At 35.0% G+C, this 15,381-nt stretch overlaps 1 protein-coding gene across 2 annotated transcripts in view; it reads left to right on the plus strand.

Annotated features, from left to right (window-relative positions):
* LOC145246818 (uncharacterized) overlaps positions 1–15,381 on the plus strand; it is a 583,451-nt gene that overhangs the window by 173,216 nt on the left and 394,854 nt on the right. For both annotated transcript variants that reach the window (XM_080108645.1, XM_080108646.1), the window contains exon 2: positions 12,932–13,069. In XM_080108645.1, the coding sequence (XP_079964771.1) occupies positions 12,932–13,069 (138 nt within the window). The remainder of the gene's footprint in view (positions 1–12,931; positions 13,070–15,381) is intronic.

Here is a 15,381-nt window from a genome sequence, read left to right on the forward strand (position 1 = left end):
CGACTGCTTCCCTGTGAGCTACTACATGGCTATCTTGAAATCTAATGATAAACACTTGTCATGAACCGTTCCTAGTCACATTAATGAGAATGTAAGTTCCAAATTGTAAATCCGACCTAGATTCAGACATTAAATAGTCTGAAGATCATGCGCAGGTGTTTGCAAATATAGTTAGAATATTGGACCAAAATGAGTTTATTTAGTGATAAGATTTTATTCATTTCATTCATTGTTTCCAATCTTATGATATTCATAAGCATTCGACTGACAATCTCATAAATTCTTCTTCTCGAATGGCTTTTAGTCTTGGTAAGTAATGTTTTATCAATAAATGGAATTAAAAAGAAACGTTCAACAGCGTCAGATTTGAAAGATAATTTACAGACACTTTGATTCGGCGCACATATAATGTTCTCTGAACACGTCAATACAAGTTATTCGGATCAACTTCAGGAAATTCCAATTTTCTACACTAAACTGTTCAATGCTTGTTGTTCATGTTTTTTGTATCTCCATCTAATACTACTACTACTACTACTTATAATAATAATAATAATAATGAAAGGGTACTTCCATAGAGAAACGGCATAGTTACTGAGAGCCACACAATACGCGATAAAAAAGACATTTCAAAGATAAGCTAGGTAAAAAGAAAAAAAGAAAACAATAAAATGTAGACTTCGTTGAAAAAAAAACGCAATATTAAATCACATCATAAGCAAATGCTGCGAACAAGCACAAAACGATTACAAACATCTACATTTGGGCCATGCGGACAAATAGTGCACCCATAATCTGAAGACACGAGAGCAAAAGGAAATCATAAACTACAGAACAAACATTACACAAGTTTGAGTGAACAAACTTCTAGAAACTACATTTCGGTCGATGTAACCTCCGACCTTATTCGAATGCAACTTTTCGAACTTTAGAATCTAAAAGCTGAACTTGGGAAACTTTATTTCGTACTTGAGTACTTAGGTTTGTCTTAAAGGTTCTTAAGTTCAATAATTAATTCCTAGTTTGAAAAGGGAAAAAAAATCGAAGTCACATTTAGCGAAACGTTATGAAATAACAACGAAAGTGAGAATTATCCAAATAAAAATTAATTCTCTGCATAACATGCATTATTCGGAATACTGTTCTCATCTTGTTATTCTCAAAACGTTTCGGTCGATGAAACCTCCAGCCGATCATGGAAATCCGAATGTTGAACTATACGAAATTTCGAAGTGAACCCTTTATTTGATCTCCCTGAGTATTTTGTTCTAATTTCATCAGCAATATGAGCCTATGGCGCAGCGGATAAACGTACTAATTAATCTAGTTCTAAGTAACATTCTACTGTATATTGAACGTTCAGTCATGCAATACTAAGAATGCAATTAAGGATTACGTAAGTCTTCTATCATGTCGTAGCTGGAAAAACGAAAACAAACTACCCCGATGGATTAAAAAAAAAAGGTCCCATTAAAATGTTTGTATATACTCGATGTAAAATTTTCGGAGTTCGCCAAAACGTACTTGAAGAAGTTCGGATGTTACATCGTCTAAAACGCTGTGAAAATAACATCAAACGTGAGAACAGTAGTCTGAATAATCCAAAAAGAAATACAAATAATTAATCCTCTTCTAAAAAAATCCGAAATATAATTTGTTTGTTTTTGTATTTTCTTTTAATGTCAGCAAAATTGTATCCGGCTTTGACGCATGTTTCATATTCTTTAATTTTTCATGAATGCGACTGTTTATTTTATTATCATTCCCTATTTCTCAACATTTTTTATGTATATTGTGACCTTAAATTAAAAGCTGTGTTATTTTTTATGTAAGCGCTTCTTCCAAATCAACAACTTAAAACGAAAACAAGCCACCATTTATGACCTTTCAGCCTTAGGTTCCCAATTCACGGCGTAATTCATTGCACATGCGTACAGACGAATTCGGAGTTATATTACTTCCGTTTTCCTTCGACTTAGAGTAAAACACTAGCAATTTTAGAAAGAGAATTAAGTTACAACTTTCATTACATCTGAGAAGATTTGGGTAATTTCGGTGAATTAAGCTGACCCCGCTCCTCCCCCAAAACGTAATACTTAAATAATTTATCAGACAATAACTTTTTCCATCCAACATTTTCTCTTGCTTATTTGTGTGTGTGTGTGTGTGTGTGTGTGTGTGTGTGTGTGTGTGTGTGTGTGTGTGTGTGTGTGTTGTACTCGCCTTATGATTATCCTATTATTTACGACTAGTGCGGTCCTTAAAAAATACTCTGAATTAGTCTAGAACAATACACGTATTATTTGAATTCGTGAACGTTGTTTTCATAACGTTTTTGATCGATGTAGCCTCTCATTTTCTTTGGGTGTCTCTTGTCGAAACCAGGAATCTTTCTATCGAATTCGAAAAACTTTATTTAATCCACTTCTACCCAGTCATGGCTGACGGAACGAGAGGATACTACTCTCGTGGATTTACTAAAGGGTTCGGTTCGTAATCCAATGCAGACAACCGAGTTCGACAGGAAGATTTCCGACTTCGGCAAGATACACCTCAAGAAGGTCGGAGGTTACATCCACCGAAACTTTATGAAAATAACCCCTCAAGATGAAAACAGTAGTCCAAAGAATCCAAATAATAATTAATCTTCACCTCAAAAATTCAGAAGCATAAACGTTGTATTTTTTAAATGCTAAACCATACATACATATACTCTGTCGCGCATGTCTGCACCCCTTTTTTATTCCGAAAGATACATGCTTAGCTTCTGTGCTTATTCCAGACTAATCGAATATATCGAATATATTAATTTTATTTTATTTTCATATATTTTGTGAGTGTTGTACTCTTTATGGCATTTTAATCGTCATATGATTGATAAAAACACAACCCGAAATTGTTGTCTGCCATAGTAGAAGCCATCGCATGGCTATTTGAGTTAATATTCTACTGTATCGCTAAGAATCAGATTCAATGGATATCCTCTGTAAGGATGACTGTTCTGAAGCACGAATAGCACAAGATCTAACTAAACATTTCTTGATTAGGCCTGCTTAAATAGAAGTAAACAGAAGTTCAGTATGGCTGAAAACAAGGCCACGCTATGGGGAGGATATATAAAGCACCTGCTATATCACCCATCTCGTACTGACCAGCCTCAACGTCACTTAACTTCAGTGATCTAACGGAAAATCGGTGTGTCAACGTCATGCCGTATAATCATATATCATACCAAATGCATCAGTATTAACCGGATATACCAGACATTGTCAGATAAAATTAAATACACACACACACACACAATTTCAAATCGCGCAACCAGGCGAATCGTTCCGGCATTTCAAAAACACCGCAATTAACATCGCGTGGACTCTTCATGCAACTTTCTTCAACTTAACATCATGGCGACGAAAAAGAGAACAAAAATATAAAAGACTAACGAGGGAGTTTTACTCCGAAATATATATCTGGGAAATAAACACTTGATTATTTTAATAATTTCGCGTTGTAATTTGGCTTCGAACGTATTCCATACGTATTTTATTTTAAAATTCAAATTTCAGTCAACGCTTCTAACACGGATAACAAAGAGAAAAAATTACCCTGATACATATATACATAGTACAAGATTTTGTTGAAATTTCAAGACTCACAATTTTTTTACAATATTCGTATATTTCACCGTAGATTTCTTCATTAAAGATGTTTCGTTAACGGGTGGACAATTCTAGGATTTTGTTTCCATAAAAATCTTCTAACTTATCAACTTGTCAGATGCAATTTCTTTCCAATATCATTTAACAAAAAGTCGTTTATGATGTACAAAACAACTTTTTTGTTAAATAACATGTGAATGGAAATCCCATCTGACGAGTTGATGGGTTGGAACATTTCTATGGAAACATAAAATCATGGAATTGTCCACCTATTAACTATAAAATAGATCCATGGAGTTTTACTCGTATTTAACGGGGATTCTATTTTTATCCTTACAGTTTTAACCCGTTAAATGAAAACGGTATACATTAACAATATTTCTAAAATAAAATATATATTGAATTTTTTACAACGGTTTCACATGCTTTGCACGATATCTTCAGATTATCGAATCTCTGGATTTAGGGTCGGGTATGCAATTAAATTATTTTCCAGAGTCAGGAGATGAAAAATAGCAAACATTGGGAGCTCAAAAAGTTCAAAGAACGTTCAAAGTAAAAGAACAATTTTTATGTGCGAATACACGTGTTCATTTTGAATGTCACGGCATGCATTTATGTATGTATAAATGGGATAGGTGTGAAGATGTGTGTAGATATTTGTGTCTTTAATTTGTTAGAGCATGTGTGTGTAGACTTATGTGTACGTGCATTCTGTGAACAGTATTGTGTGAGTCTTTGGATGTACAATAGTTCATAATTACTTATCAACGTGTGTGTGTGTGCGTGCGTGCGTGCGTGCGCGCGCTTGTCCGGATGTTCGATCCAAAAGATACCAAGCATGATTATCTCGTTTGCAAGTTTCTAAAATAATAAGAAAACATCGTGCTATTATATTACAGGCGAAATTTTAGAAATATAAAATAATTTGTATTCCAATCTATGGTCCGCTATTGCCAAACCTTCACGAAAACCTCGTCTAACTGAAACCACTATCAATAATTTCGTCCACCCTTTGTCTGTGCCTAAACCTAAACGTGAATTCTACAAAGTTGTTTCTAAAATTGCTTGTGGAACTCTCTTCCATTTCCTTGCTTTCCAGCGGACTACAATATGGCCGTCTTCAAGTCCAATGTAAACAATTTCTTGATAAGCCGTCCCCCTAAGTAATCCAATTTACTAAATTTTCACTACTAACGATTATTACGATATTGTCCCATTGACTACTGTACATTCATTAACCCTTATCCTCGAGTGGTTTGCGGGCTTTGATAAGTAATGACTCTTTTGTAAAAAAATTCTCTTTTTTAATTGGTCGAAAGAAATTGTTAATTGAAATTTGTTCAATCGAGAGTCGAGAGGTAAATGGGATTCACTGCCGACATTACTTCTAATAAGCGTGTTTTCGAGGATGATCTACTGACGTTGAACTACAGACACTACATGTTAAACCTAAAATACGCATAGAATTATCTTTTTTCATCAATCGTATTTATTTACACAAAAAAAAATTTAAAAAAAACGAATTTGTATTTATTTGATTCTTCAAACTTGGGTGTTTTTCAAACAAGGTTTTGACCGATGCCATAACGGATTAACTGCTAAAAAATTACCAGTTCTTAATAACAGTCTTCCTAACATTCAAAGTTACATCTTCAGTACATTTCTATTAAGAATATAAGAAAATAATAAAGACTTCTATCAGGCTTACAAACCGAGAACAATCTTCTCTGGTGGATTAAATAAATGTTTCATTTCAAAGTTGTGTATAGATTGCCGAAGTTTACAATAGTCTCTTAAAAACGACCGGGGGTTATATCGACCGAAACGTTGGGAAAATAACATTAAACATTAAAACAGTATTTTGAATAGCTCAAATAATCTAAGTTATCAAACTTTATCTAAAAAAAATTCCGAAACATAACTTTAAAGGTTTGTATCATTAATTTTCATCCTTGCCCATGGGTAGAGTAAGAGTATGTGTGAATAAGGAGAGAAAGCTTCTTCCTTTCAATCTATGCATGACTTTAAATACAAAATATACAGCGGGATTAAATATAAAAATCGCTTAAATCGATTGAAAAAATGCCAAAACGGGAATTTTTTGCAAAGATGGGTGAAAACAGCTAGTATATCTACAAAAGAATAATTACAAAACTATGCTATGCACCGCATACCAAAGTCGAACGAAGGCTGATCGCTTGGCTACTTGTTCAATTAAAGAGCGTATGAGGATTTTCCATTAAAGTATTATTCCAATCTGATAATGAAACATTCTTTTGTTAAATTCTCCTTTTCACTCTGATTGTCACCTTCAAGTGATTTTGTCATTTACCAAACTGTTTATTAAAATAAATATTCCTCATTAGAATTATTTTCCATAACTCTTTTCTTTTTTTTTTCATACACATACAATTCTCTCTCTCAATCACACACAGGGTGGCCTACTTAAAAATAGCCCAGAAAAATGAAGTAGAGGGGAGGAACATTCTTTTATTGTTCAAAATACCTGTAAATTTGTTTACATTACGTATAGCGTTATAAAATATGCTGGAAGTGCTCCCCATTCTATGCATTTCTGAGCCACATTTAACAACGTTCACAGATACTGCCTGTGGATCTTTTCTAGTGATTCTGCTGATAGCGTTGGTAATGTTCTCTTTAGTTGGTCTAGATTGTGAGGATTATTTGCATAAACTTTTTGTTTTAAACTCCCTCAAAGATAAAAATCACATAATGGCAATTCCAGGGAACGCTTATTGTTCTCTCTTCCTAAACACGTCATGAACTCATGTCAGTGATCTGTAAGACGTGTTGCATGTAGTGTTATCTTGTTTGAAAAAGAATTGCATTTTTGTCTTGTGGTGTCAGTTGATCGATAAGAGAAATATTAGAGAGATTGGGCTACTTTTAAGTGGGTCGCTTAAACTGAAAAAATTTGATTAGAGACATATTAGAGATATCGAGCTACTTTTAAGTGGGCCATCCTGTATATAAGAAGGATTTTGTAGTTTGCTGGAGCATTGTGCGAAACGTGAAAGCGTTGTATTTGAGAGCTTTCACAATGTAGTTATGTAAATATTCTATGTAGTAATAAAAATAACGAAAACAATATTGAAGGGACTTCAATAATTTTCAATTAAGCATATTTATTTCTGAACATGTTGTAGATGCATGAGTTTTACAAATATTTTCGAGAAAATATATCGTCGGGATGAGAAAGCGTAGACAGCTCTCCAACTTCGTTACATTCTGTTTTTGTGTCGGTGCCTGTGGTTGTGCGTTAGATTCATGTGTCACCTTCATGTCTGAACAACTGAAAAAAAAATAAAACAAAAGCATATCTGAAGAGACAGGTATAAACAGAGGCTGAAGAGTGTCTGACATAATCGACCAAATATTGGTCCCTCTTGGTTGGATTTGAAACCGATGGTTCCGATGTTCTGTTATGTAATACAAACACACACACACACATATGTTCGCACAAAGGTTTCTATAGTAGCTCAATAGTGTATAATATGACTTAGCTTAATTCGATATGATCCTAGTTATTCGCAAAAATATTTTATACTTCACTAAAAACCAATTGTTTCTGCTCATTTTGAAATACAAAATATTTGCCTTCATTGGTTTATAACAATCAGCTTAACAATCAAGATGAATCCAATATTCAATTAATATTCGATTTCTATATTCTACTTTTTAGTTTTATTTATTTATCAATCAAAGAGAAACGTTCTTCGCGAACAACATTTGTATGCGTGTATTTTCCAAGAAAGCAGAAACAATTGTTTTTTTTTTTTTTTGTTTATTTTAATAGTGTTCTTGTATAAAATATAGATCTGTTTTCTTAATTATTAGTAATTATATCACGTCATATAACTTGTTTTCCTTTCTTTCTCCAGACGCGGGTTGTGGTGATGTTATCCTTGTTGAAAATAGACTATTTCAATATTTTTCTTCCTGAATTACATTCTCTCTCTCTCTCTCTCTCTCTCTCTCTCTCTCTCTCTCTCTCTCTCTCTCTCTCTCTCTCAGTATATTAACAATCTAGAGAAGAAGAGAAGGTAATAGCCAGGAAACGCTGGGTAGAAGCATTTAATTGTCTGTTATTTGTTTATCTATCCGTCTGTCTGTCTATCTAATTATCTACCTACCTAGCGGAGTAAACAACGGAGACTGAATCGTGGAGAACAATAAGTTGAGAGAGCATGTAGGTGCAGAAAGGGTCAAAGGGTCATGCTGTCTTGCATGCATACTTGTTATAGCAGAACCCACCTCCCCCAAGACGTTGACGAATCCCTCAGGCAGCGGCTAAAAGACAAAAGCGGCCAGCAGTAGACCGGTATGTTGTCATGTGTATGCGTATTATGTTTGACACACACACGCAATCACGACCACTAGACGAGTCACGGGCCGTTAAGTAAATAGACATTAAGGGATCTGAAAACAATAGTTCCTTAAATAAGGCATAGATAACACAAAGTGAGATAAAAACGAGAAAAATACACAAGAAATAGAGTGAAACTGTATAGAATAAGATGATTCACTTAGAGAATTAATTGCAAATTACGGCTAATTATATAAGTTAATTCCTAAACCTATGAATATTTTAGTATGTATTTTGTTTCTTTAAAATCTATAAGAGAAATGTCTTATGGAAACAAATGCTGATTAAATTGGCTTTAGTATAATATATATTAAAGGGTGACAGGCTGTAGAGATAATGCTAATATTTTCGACAGGCACGTTTTTTACGGAATCGAGTTTCCGTTTTGCCAGCTGTTTTGACGATGTTTTTATTAGCAAGGTCTTATTTTCTCTAAATTTAGCTCCAGATTAAACGCAAAAACATGTCGTGTTTTGAATGTTCCTTAACAAAATTTATTTGTATACGTGAAAGAAAACGTCTTCCTGATCTGATGAATGTATATTTTTTAGATAAGGTTGATATTTTTTTTATTAAAATAATCCAAATAATACAAAAAGGTAATCTTCCTGATCTGTTTTGAGTTGAGTTTCGAACCTAAATTTAATGCGATATAAAATTCTTTTCCACGTTTTTACAGTCGACGATTTATTTACTCGTGTCAGATGGGGTTTTTACGAAAAGTCATTAAGCGAAGTCATTGACTATAGTCGAGGGCAACCTGAAAATGTTAATGGAATGTGCTATGATGAACGCGTTGCCAATGTGACCTCTGGACGTACATATCTCCGACAAACACGCTTAGCAACAAAATCTCAGCCTTTTCCTATTTAGGTTCTTAAATGTTAGAAAGCTTTCTATTTTAATAGTCTCTCCCCTCGAACAGTTAGACTTTGGAATCCCCTTCCTGCTACCTGCTTGTAATGATATGCAAAAGTTCAAATGTAACATAAAGCAACATCTTGTTTATCTTTCCTAGGCATGGTCCGAAATACGTCTTACGTCCAGGTGGCGATATGCCTTGTAAGTGGTGAACTTGAGTAAAAAAAAAAACAAAGGTCTCTTTTTATTGTCTGTTACACTGAGGTGATGGTAAGAGTGCTTCTCCATAGCTAGGATCACTCCGCTTGCATTTCTAATGCTGAGTTTTTATCAGGACGCCAAGTATTTCGTATGATTTGAGCGAGGATTGAACCCGGTCTCCCAAACCATTTACTAACACTCTTACAATTATGCCAAAATTAAAAGGAAAATAAATCCATCAGAATGCGTTTCGGTTTCGAATCTTTTGTATGATAACGGTTCCGACCCGAAATTTAAGTCGATTAATTAATAAATAACGTGAAGGATGTAACTTTCTGATTCATCTACCTTTTCTTCAATTTCAGAATGCTGTTTGCTCAGGAGTTAATTTGTTAACTTATTTTGCTTGTACGTAAGTTAAACAGTAAAATCGTTTTCCTTTGTAGAAGCGAGATGAAGAATAAGATTAATCTATTTCTTCTACATCGTAGAAAGATGTGACACTAGATCGGAAGGTGGGGAAAAGTCAGACCAGTGCTGCTAAAAAAGGAGCATCTTAGCTTATTACAAAATTGCCTGAGCAATCTTGTCGACATTCCCAAATAAGGGTGTTCCAGGCAGTAAATAATAAACTTACTCATCTCCCCCCCATGAAAGCCAGGAGGCAACGGCTTGGAAGGATGGACCTCCTAGAACTGAACAGGACCAACAGCCATGGATCAATCAATAGGGAAAAAGTTGTTTCAATAATGGCCTAGACTCTGCTGGCTTTGGTTTCAAGGGAAAATCTTTGACTGAGTTGAAATAAAGAACGAGTCAAATGCGCGGATCATGCTTACTTGCCTGCGTTTATTTTGTCAGCATGTTTATATGCATAATCAAGTTAAGAGCATTTTTCTTCGATTAATATCTAGTGGGTTTCGGTCTCTTTTGGGAATCACACTTCTGGCTCATGACTTTCCGTATTGAATCCTTATTTTATACGAAACCACAGGATCCTGTTGCGTGTTTGGTTTTTTAAGGCGTATGTTATTATTATTTTAATTGTTGCGTTCACGTTACTGTCTAAATATAAGGTTTCAATGTATTTTAACCTCATGGTTAATTCAAATACAACGTTGGCTTTTAACCAAGTGCATTGCAATAAAAAGGAGAAATGTGAGTGAGCGATGGAAATTCTGGGTCAATTGTTTTTATGTTTGCTACGGCGCCGCACCTACGCGATTTTAAAATTCAACTATTTGCGATTTACATGAAATTGGAACCATAGCTATAGGATTCCAATTAATAAATATTCTCGAACTTTCAAATTTATTTTCTTAAAATTGTATTTATTATATTCATTAAGTAAAACACACAACAGGGAAAGTCCACAACATTCAATAATGTGTAGTTAATTTTTTTTAAGTATAAATTGGTATTATTTTTGTTTGAATTCTGTGTATTTTAACGTAATATTGACAGTTTAATGTTTTGTTATCAAAACGTTTTCATTGTTTTGTTTTTTTGTTTTTGTTTTTTGTTTTTTTTTTGTTTTGTATTATTTTGTTCTGTATTATTTTATTTTTATTTTCATTTTTTTTTTCTTGTATAATCTTGTTCATGGAAGTAACAAGTGAACGCGAATATTTTGTAAAAAAAATATCAACTCTTCGTTGGATCATAACCTTAATATAAATATCTTCTTTTAGCAAGTCAGGAGCGTAGAAAATATATACCTCCACAATATTTAAAAAAGGGCATTACAATTATACTCGTTTAAAGCTAAAGCCGATTGAATTAATATAAAATACGTACTCTTACTGTAAAATCCAATCTCTCTTTTCTTAAAAACCTGTCACAAGGGAGTACGCAGCTTGTCGTAGACAGCGGAACACGATACGATAAACTACCGAAAATTTGCTACTACAGAAACACACAAGACAGAAAACGAAACATGTCTCACCGCTCGTCTCGCTCATGTTTCGTTTTGCCCTTGTGTCACACATAAACCCATCCTATTAGTTGTTTTCTCCTGAACGCGTCGTTTGTGTCATGTTGCCAGCAGGGTAAACGCTGACCCAAAATAAGCTCTCAATGAAGAACCAAGACAAGGCAAACCTGTTTAAAAACATATGAAATGTATTCGACTTGATCTTTGTTCCAATTCACAGGAAACAAAGACAGATCAATAATCAATGTCTTATCAAAACATTTTTCAAACATGTTCACACTCGTAGTGCTTCTAAAAACAACTACTAACGTCTCTTTAGACCCCTCTCTTTGAGTTATGTGATATCGCGTCTTTTCTACCAGTTCCAACAACCTAGTAAATTTAATTTCAAGTTCACCCAAACTGAACTTTGATTTTACCGTTACTTTTAACGAATTTATGCACAAGTGTGTCTACTTGACCAATATTTAACACATGTTGCAATTCTAATTAATATTTTGGCTTTTACGTTTTTAGTAATTACGTGTTACAGTATATTTTCCACACTCACCATCTTTTTGAGACATGTGATGTCACGTCCGTGTCTATCAAATCCCATCGCCGAGTACAACTAATCTTGAGTTAATCAAGTTTATCCCGATTAAACTTTCAATTTCTTTTATTTTTAACTAACGAATTTATATATTAGTGAATTTACTCGGCAATATTTAATGCACAAACGAAATTATTTTTACTTTACACCTATCTAGGAAACACAGTAAATCATCAAAGGGAAATCATTACAGATTACATTTTATATTCATAATAATCATTTACTGCATAGTAAGCCTAAAAGCCATTTGAGGATAAGAGTATAGTTTTTAATTGCACAGTATTATAAAAGCATCGAGGATTATGATTAATTCGATAGATATTTGTTGATTTTTACCTTAAAAATGACTATTTTGTAGGATATAGGAAAAAATCTCACTGTAATGTGTTCGAGGAAAGAAACTTAGTTTATGAAACTTTGGACGGAGGAACAAAAGGGGTTTTTGCTGTGTTAGTAGGAAGACTGATTCTTGTTGAGGTTTATCGAGGGGTGTGACAATCTAGCATCTACGATGGAAATATCTATAGAGCAGAGAGAGACTAGCAATATCTTTTCTGGAAAAAGAAGCTGCAAGGAAGGGAAAGTGACCATCACCGATTAGATTGTGAAGTTGTTTTTGGATTCAAGCAGGGAAAAAGAAATATTCATAGCGTCACCTCTGCAAATGTGACAGCGCGACTCCACCTTGGGTCGAATCGAGTTCTCCTTCATTTTAGTGGGTTGGTTGTTTTTGTTTTACGGCATATCAAACCTTTTCAGGTTATTTAATGCCGAATCCAGTGATTTTGAAAAAAAAATTTAATAGAATATATATTTTTTAAGTTGGTTTCTATCAAACCCAGACTGGACCAGGGAGCAATGGCTCCACACACCCCAAATCCCGCAAGCTGGGGCCTCACCATCGGATATAGTTTAAGGTCATATTCAGGACCATCCTTTATTTTGGTTATGATTCCAATTTGTTCTCTATTTTTAATGAAAGTAAATTTAGTTCTGTATAGATTGCTTTGTTATAATTTTAATGGATTCCGATTTCACTGCATGGCTTTTTTAATGAAGTTAAATACCTGTATCAATAAATAAAAATTTTAATCGAGTTACAATAAATTGTTGCTTAGCTTTTAAATACGTTTTATACATTTCGATCAGTGTGCATTTCTTTTTTATTATTAAACTTAATCTTTGCATCAATTGAAATTTTTATTTGACTTTCCGATTTTTATTTTTTTTTTTTACTTGAGATTTTTGTTTCGGTTTCTGTTATCTCTTATTTATGATTTTTTTAATTATTTTTTTAGGCCAAATGTATGTCCATACCAAGAAGTAGAGATGTCTCTCGTACGACAGCCATGTGTACAAGCCTTTACGCGGCTTGTAAAAGTATGGAAGCCCAACTGTGGATATATGCACAAATGGTGCGTGGGATACGAACGAAGGTAAATATCGGTTTCCTTTGCTTTTTTCTTTTTCAACTTCAGTAACTTACCTCAACACACTCTTCAAAACCCCAGGTAACTAAATATTTAGACAAAAATATTACTTCTTATATATAACTCTCTCTCTCTCTCTCTCTCTCTCTCTCTCTCTCTCTCTCTCTCTCTCATATATATAATGAATACGAGTACATCGGAGTTCGTCTTCCTTACACGATTTGATTGTATGGTTGAATCCAGAGACAGACGTCGAAAGATATGCACAAACCTCACGCTATGAGTACCAGCTTCGACCACGAACACTCGTTCAGTAAGACTACTTACCCAATAAGAGGTGACGGTGGTCAGCTGGTTAACGACATAGACTGACGACCTGTCGGTTTTAAGTTCGAATCCAGTTTGGATTATTTTTTTTTTATATTCACTGCAAACAAAATGCATTGTCACTGAAATATAAAGGGATTACTATTAATTAGGGGTCAGATTTAAGGCGGACGTTGTACAATGAGAGGTTCACATTGCACTTGTAATTTCTGCTTGCTGATATAATCAGAGGGAAAGAGAGCAGGGAAGGAATTCCAAAGGCAAGTAGTTCTAATAAACAAGCTGTGAGAGTAGAAAGCTATCCTGCATCTGAGAATCTCTACAGAGTAAGAATGTGATTTTTGTGATATTCGGGTTATATAGACGCAGGAAACAGTGCAATGAGTTCACCAGATCATATTCTATGTAAAACAAACACAGAATGTAAAATTATTGCGATGTGGCAGACACTGAAGTTGAATATATAGTGCGCGACCTACAAAATTAGAGCGTGTTTTTTTTTCACCCTATGTAATTGAGAGAGATTGCTAGCTAGTACTCCAACACTCCAGGCATGACCAAATGTTATCTTTGTAGAGATATAAGATACTGAGAGGTTGGAGGAGTTTTCTAGCACGGTAGCAGCCTTAGTAGTGATTCTTATGTATTTGTTTCAATTCAGGTTAGCTGTGAATGTTAGGCCGATAAGTTTGAATGATGAACTTTGTAAAAATACTGCGATCCATGAAATGGACACAGGCACGTTAACAGAGTTAAACATATATCTTTCAAATTAAAAATATGTTAGTAATTTTTTTTTTTTTCGTAACGCAACTTAACCTTAACCCCTTTAAAACGTCTTATTGGTTAACAGGTGTTTTGGTAATTATTAGCGTGGCTTCCTTCAGTCTTGACAGACTATGGGTCCCTGCGCGGTGAATTTATGTGGCAAGAGTTGCGCAGTCCTCAACCACGTCTCAACATTGTTGCATACCAGTGGCAAGTTGAGGTACAGGACGACTTGAAAGAATGCCGAGATGAGCGGAGAGCACATACAGCGCCTAGAATTCCCAAAGGGTCACCCATCTGGTACTAGCCAGGCTCAATGTTGCTAAACTTCAGTGATCTGACGAGAACCAGTGTGTCCACGTGATTATGCCGTATAATAATTATTAGCGCATGAATTAGTGAAATGTGGCTGTTTTATTAAATTATGAAGAATTGGCGCCATATTTACGACGACGTGACGCAAAACATATTACGATAGTGGCCTGATTGTTTCTAAGATAAGGAAATGGATCACACTACATAATATAGATAGGACACGTTCTCCTCTCTCTCTCTCTCTCTCTCTCTCTCTCTCTCTCTCTCTCTCTCTCTATATCTATCTATCTATCTATATATATATATATATATATATATATAAATAATGTGTGTGTGTAGGGGGGCGATAAATTTGTCGCCATAAAGAAAATAACACGACAGCTTTTCTTGAAAAAACAATTCAGGTAACTTATATTTATTCAATGTAGCCACCTTCAGTCTCACTCACCACCTCGACACGGGTCTGGAACTGGGAGCATACCTTTTCCCGTGGGAGCTCGACGAATATTCGGCAGATGGCAGCGATCAGGCTGGCTTTGCTGTTGTGGGAGGTTATGTTAGTGATGTTCTCAACGAAGTAGTCCAGCAGGATCAGTTCGGGGGAGGCGGGGGTTGGGCAGTGAGAAAAGTGTACAAAGTCGTAGCACTCTTTCTGAAGCCAAGCTTGGGTTTCTTTGGACTTGTAGGTCGGCGCCGAGTCTTGCTGCCACACAAAGGGTTTGCCAGCGGCCAGCTGATTGCACCAGGGGATCACCACATTCGTCAGTACATTCAGGTACACTTTAGAGTTGGCTTTAAAGTCGACTTTGAAGATGTGAGGTAGCATGATGTAGTTCTAATTTGAAACCATACCAAAGACCATAGCCGTGACCAGAAACTTCGTTGAGCTGTGCCCTTAAGTCGTGAAC

Source organism: Euprymna scolopes, chromosome 24 (genome assembly GCF_053919585.1).
Source record: "Euprymna scolopes isolate OS-2025 chromosome 24, ASM5391958v1, whole genome shotgun sequence".
Taxonomy (NCBI): Eukaryota; Metazoa; Mollusca; class Cephalopoda; order Sepiida; family Sepiolidae; genus Euprymna; species Euprymna scolopes.